Consider the following 6551-nt stretch of genomic DNA (forward strand, 5'->3'; position numbering starts at 1 on the left):
CCCTCTACTGATAAATTTAATAATGCACCACAAGGGCCCTCTTGTCAATTACGGTCTCATAATAGTCAATGATATAATACCTTTGATCATAATTATGCAAGGTGTAGCAACCCAGGCTGGGTGATGTCATGGTAAAGTAATGTCTGCCAAACACTGGTCAAACACGTGTTGCAAATCTTTTTTCTATGTAACTAAGTATTTCCTACTGTTTACAAAAGCCTCAAAAGGCCTGAGTTAATTTGCAATGCAAGCATATAGAAATACTGCTTCTGATGTATCAGGAAAACTAAAATACGCCTAGTTCTTGGGCTATATTTCACCATCGTTATAATTGGTAGAGATCATTTGGGTAACTGGTAGCTTCGTTAATTAAAGAGTGTGTAAGTGTGAGACATAGGGGAGAAACAGTTGTAGTAAAAAGTTGCTTGAAGAGATGACAGAGAGGGTAGATATCACCAAGTGCATTGCTGTTCCCTTTGTTCTAGGGACATTATCTCTCTTAGTAACTGTTTCTCTAGTTGAATGAGTCTCTCATCATTCTCTATTACAGTCGCCAACATAATCATTGTCGTCACTATTGTCTCCACAACTATTGTTGGGATTAGTGTTGTGTTAGTTCTAACAGAAATGGAGCCAAATCTATTTTAGAACATCTATATTTTTCTAGTTCTAGTTCCAAGAGCTAGAAGTGGAAATCAACTACATTTATACAAAAAAATAAAACTAGAATTTGACAATTTAAAATACTGCAACTAAAACTAAAATGCTACCATTTTAATGACTAAAACTAAAACTAGAACTAAAATGCTTCACTTATAATAACTGAAACTAAAATTAGAACTTAAATGCTACACTTTTAATAACTAAAACTGAAACTAGAACTTAAATACTACCCTTTTAAGAACTAAAATTAAAATGGACTAACACTGCAGAACTAAACTAAAATGAAATATAGAATCTTCAGTCAAAACAAAGGCCCTACACAATTTTTAAAAGATCCTTTATTGCTTTACTTCCTGACACAGGTTCTGAAAATGATACACATTGCCAATGGCTTATGAATATCATTAAAATCATTCAAAATTTAAACGTGTAGCTCATAAGCTGATAAATAGGAAGTTTCTAAAAAACAGTAACTTTGAGGGAAATTTAACTGAATAAAATAGGACCCAACAACAGGGGAGTCTCACAATGCATTAAGCGAAGGGGAGTACAAAACCAGACCCTTTGACATAAGCCGAGCACCCCTGTGAATGATTGGCACAGAAATCAAAGTTGCTTTGTTGCTAAAAAGTGGAATTGATGGCTGTGCATGAAGAGGTGTATCTCCTAAGCAAAGGCACAGATGACTTTCATTTTTGGTAAATAGCAAAGAGCAGAGTTAGTTTTATCATTTTACGGCAAAATAGCGAGAACAGCTCTTGTGTAGTGAGTAGTTTAGGTCACCTTATTATGACCAAGTTTATGGCACTTTTTCTACAGCTACATCTGCTCCATTATGATTCAAACTAGCAGGACATGTACACGACACCTTTCTAAGTCTATGGAAAGACTAGAGGTTCGACGTAATCTGTGAATGATTTGTACAAAACCCAAAGTCAAGCAATTGTTGTTACATAAATAATTTTCGCGGTGGCAGATCTTTGCTGAAACTTCACACATGAAACTAAATTTGTTTCTTTTAACAAGCAACTTCTCCTGTATTAATTGTGCTTGTTACAGCACTGTATCTATCAGAGAAATAAGTAAAATAGTATGGGTATCCATTATAGCATGAGGAAAACCATACGATTTCCTGCACTTTCGGTGTTCTGAGGAGTGCAGGCTCTTCATGTAGACTACATGGCTCCTGATACACACTATTGTCATTGAACGTTACCATGTGCAAAGTGCATGCTGAGGTCATGTGCATATTTATTCACAATGAAAATCTTGAAGAATCATGGCTGAAGTTAATGACCTTGAAAGAAGGAAAAGCAGTGTTGAAACATTTTAACAACTGCAAGGAGTCAGATATCTTTTAGCCTTAAGCCAACCACAGATGATTCTAATAAAATTTGAGGTAAAACTTTGATGGGCAACTTTCCAACAAACCTGAAGTAGCATCATAAACATGCATCCAGCTGTACTTAAAGTAACAGAAGAGGCAGTAAAGTTTTCAATGGAAAATGGATAAGATACTTCTTCAGGTAAACAGCACAAGGCACAACTCCCTCTTGAGACTAGTTTGGAGCATTACAATCAATATACAGAGAGCTCAATTCAGTTTTAAGCAATCCGACGAAATTGGCCATTTTTGTAGGTTCCACATATGTCGCTCATTTTCTTGTTGAAAACCAAGAGTTTTGAGAATTGCTCTTGGCACTTGACAAAAGGTATCCATTACCATCAAGACAGAAAATAAGCAAGGAGTTCGATTCTGTGTGCATTAGCATGAACACCGATATCCAATCTTTTTGAGAAAAGGCCAGATGAATCAATCTTTTCATGGACATCTGGTCTAAGCCTGGGATGACTGCCTCGTTTCTAGACATGACATCACAATTTATTGTAGAAATCAAAAGTCGTATCATTTGCCTAACAGTAAGACAGTTTTCATCACGTACAGATCAAAAATTGTTGAATTTTTATGTAATATAGTTACGGAGATGAACATTGATCTCAAAAATACTTTGTGTATGAACAACAATGGAAGTAATGTTGTGTGTGCATGTCAAATTTAGAAGAAATTAATGTATAATGCAGAGGAACATGACCATTCGGGGATGACGGCAACACATTAGAGATAACAATAGCAAGGAAATAATAACAGAATTTGAAAAAGATAGTCAAATATTAATGGAAAGAGATACTGAGGACTTGGATCGAATTCGTCTTGAGTCACAAGCAGCTAATGAAGAAACTGAAGCTTATGTTCAGTTTGAGCATTATGTGAGCATGATGGAAGCAATTAGTGTGTTTTGTCCACACACTACGGCTCGTAGTAAAAATATTTAAAACTAGTTGTTGTTTCAGGTCATTGCTGCAGAAAGTAAAATTAATGGTCACAAAAGTGAATAAGTTATGTAACGCCACAGAGAGTCTCATCAATGTAGCAGGAAAAAAACTTACAAACAACTGCGTAACACGAAGGGATTCAATTTTTTACGTGCTGAGTAATTTTTTGGAGGTGAAGGATCACCTGATTGTAGTTCTAAATGACTTGGAATGAGATACTTTGACAATATGGAAGCAGGTATCGTTAGCAGCAAGTCTTTTATAGCCGTTTCTACACCACAATAACACTACTAGTGCTGAAAATTCAACAACTATAGCTATTGTTATACACGCTTTAACAGGGGCGTAGACAACTTTTGAAAAGTGGAGAGGCTGTGAATATAGCAGTGTGACAAAAAATTTGCCACACCCCTTTTGAGGTGTGACCACGCCAATATTTGGTGTTTGCGCATATGGTTGCATGCTCTCTAGCAGCTGCTTTTCTCAATTGGATTACTGGTATTCTCTTAACAAATTTGTAATGTCTCAGAGCGGCCTAAGAAGGTGGCTTGTTCCACACCTCTCAGAAGCTTTCGACTTGTCCTCAGGTATCCATCTCAGTATGACTATTATAGCCTGTATTCAGTCTAATTCTTTCTTGTCAGCATGTAATGAAGTATCACTCTCAGAGTGGGGACCACTTCCAGAGTTTTCATTACTATCATCTGCTCATTCAGAAGAATCTGTGCTGGAAAGTGCAGTTTGTCCACTAGTGATCAAGCAGCAGACTGTGATGGTGACTATGATGCCGCAGGCCCTAGCCTCGGTGTAAGATCTGGCATTGATATGGCAGTTGGTGATCAAGCTGTTTTAGAGCTGTTGCCTTCAAAACTAAGTCAACCAGTTATATCGTTTCCTTACAGATTATTTGGCAAACAAAATTGATCTTTTTGTTCAACATGGTATCAAAGATATCCTTCGCTTCATTACCAAGTAGTTAGTGATACTGTTCTTTGTTTTTATTGTCATGTGGCAAATAAAAGAAATATTCCTGTTTCTGTAAATAAGGATGCAGCTGTTGCTACAACTGGTTTTTCAAACTGGAAAAAAGCCATCGAACGCTTTAATAAACATGAGAAAAGTGCATCACATCACCAAGCAGTTGATCTAATAAAAAGAATTGCTAAATCAACAGCCAATATAGGAAACAAAATATCAACATTATATGCAAAACATAAGTCATACAACAGGGCATTGTTGCAGATAATAATTAGTAGCATTCGTTATCTTAGTAGGCAGGGTATTGCTCTCAGAGGTAGATATAAAAGTGGAGATGATAATCTGGTTGGAGGTGAATATGACTCAAATTCATTCAGCTATTAAAACTTCGTACTCACAATATTCCACAGCTTACACGTTGGATGGAAAAAAGGCAAGACAAGTTTACTATACCCAATATTCAGAATAAAATTTTGAAAATGGCACTTACAATCCAGCAAGAAAAAAAAAGAAGTGTCTGGGAAGTGGTATACAATTATGGTTTTGAAACGACTGATATTAGTAATACTGAACAAATGGTGTTTTGCTTACGATATGTTGACTGCCTCGATGTCAATGAGGAATTTATTGGGTTGCAAAGTCTTGAATCTACAACAGCTGAAGTAGTCATTTCTTTTATAAAAGATATTCTTTTACGCATGGATCTACGAACAGAGAACTGCAGAGGCCAATGCTACGATGAAGCTAGCACAATGGCAGGCCATAAATCAGAAGTAGCTAAAGGAATAATGGAACTTGAGCCAAGAGCACTTCATACACTTTGTTGTGGACATGCCCTGAACATTGCTGTACAGGATTCGATTAAGCATGTCAAATTAATGAAAGACACTCTTGACACAACCCATGAAATAATGAAGCTTATCAAAAAATCACCTAAACGTGAAGCAATTTTCAAAAGTATATCAACCTTTGAATCTCCAAGTATTCGTACATTGTGTCCCACCAGGTGGACAGTCAGGACTGAGGCATTGGTATCAATATCAGAAAATTATGAAGCCTGTCTTTCAACTTGGGAAGTTGCTAAGGAATCTACAAAGGAAACAGAGATGAAAGCTAGAATTTTAGGTGTGTAATCTCAGATGAAAAAGTTTGAGTATTTCTTTCGTGTGGATTTTGGGCAAAAGGTATTCAACATGGACGACAATCTTTCTAAGACTCTACAACTATCAACAATATCTGCTTGTGAGGCACAAGGAGAAATTGAAAGAACTATTATTTCACTTCAGTCAATTTGTAGTACTGAACAGTTTGATTAATTTGGAAATATGTACAAGGAAAGTCTTCAAAACTCAATATATCTACCCCTAGACTACCACGTCGCAAAAGACCACTTAAGCGATATGACATTGGGGAAGCTATTCCTGAATATCCAAGCACAGTGGAGGATTATTTTCAAAGCATATACTTTGAAGTCATTGATTTAATGATAGCTACAATAGAGAACAGATTTGAACAAGAAGGGTATGAAATGCTTCAAAAATTAGAGTTAATTCTTTTTGAGAAGCAAGTACATCCAGCTATTTATGAAGGAATTATTCAGTTTTATGAAACAGATATTAACAAGGATCGTTTGCAAGCTCAGCTTATAGCACTACATAGTATTGAATCTATTACAGATCTGCAATCTAGTTTGTCTTTCTTGAAATTTTTAACTGGGACAGAAAAGGAATATTATTCTGAGGTTTCAAAGGTGGCAAAGTTAGTTCTGGCCATGCCTGCAACTAATGCTATAAGTGAAAGAAGTTTCAGTGCACCATGCAGGACAATAACATGGCTACTCTCTACAATTAATCAAGTTCGGCTTAATGACTGTATGACATTATATGTACATAAGACTCAAACAGACTTAATTGATTTAAAGCAAATTGGAAATGAATTTATTGCACAAAACAATAGTAGACTTCATGTATTTGGACATTTAGATTAAATGTTATAAGAATAATTATTAAAAAATTTTCCCACATAATCTGTGGGGGACTTTAGCCCTCCTAGCCTCCCATTGCCTACACCCCTGTTTAAAGGAATTAACCTTTCATCTGACACAGGTAAAATATTTGTAAATTTACATTTATTGTTTTATGCTTATAGTTTCTGTAGTGTAATAGTAACAACACATAAAACTGGCAAAAGCCATGACATTCTTTTCCAAAATAATTTTACAGATTATATATACAAATCATCCATAACCATTAATAATTAGTTAGCTATGCACCAACACAATATAACCATGGTCACAGCAACAATAATAAATGACTAAGATATAGAACACAAACAACTATAAGATATTGCATACATTACACTCCCCCTCACTAGCTATTAGTAGTCAGAAGTCAATCACAAACTAGAGACGATCTGGTGGACGACAAACCCTGTCAGGATATCTGCATGTAGCAGAAGAAGGAAGAGATGGAGCTTCTGGAAACTCTATCAGAGCTTTATTAACCAAAGGCTCGTGGTTCAGACTTACTTCAACATCGACATCATTATCAGATCTATAAGTTGATTCATCCTCTACA

General features: G+C 35.9%; 1 protein-coding gene across 1 annotated transcript; it reads left to right on the forward strand.

Moving 5' to 3' along the window:
- Positions 1-2838: 2838 nt before the first annotated feature.
- Positions 2839-5108, forward strand: LOC105314378 (zinc finger MYM-type protein 1-like). Its single transcript, XM_011408522.2, has 5 exons — positions 2839-2931; positions 3527-3584; positions 3642-3772; positions 4045-4320; positions 4353-5108. The coding sequence occupies exons 1-5, from the start codon at positions 2839-2841 to the stop codon at positions 5106-5108; spliced, it is 1314 nt and encodes a 437-aa protein (XP_011406824.2).
- The last annotated feature ends 1443 nt before the right edge of the window (positions 5109-6551 follow it).

Source organism: Amphimedon queenslandica, unplaced genomic scaffold (genome assembly GCF_000090795.2).
Source record: "Amphimedon queenslandica unplaced genomic scaffold, v1.1 AMPQUscaffold_12948, whole genome shotgun sequence".
NCBI lineage: Eukaryota > Metazoa > Porifera > Demospongiae > Haplosclerida > Niphatidae > Amphimedon > Amphimedon queenslandica.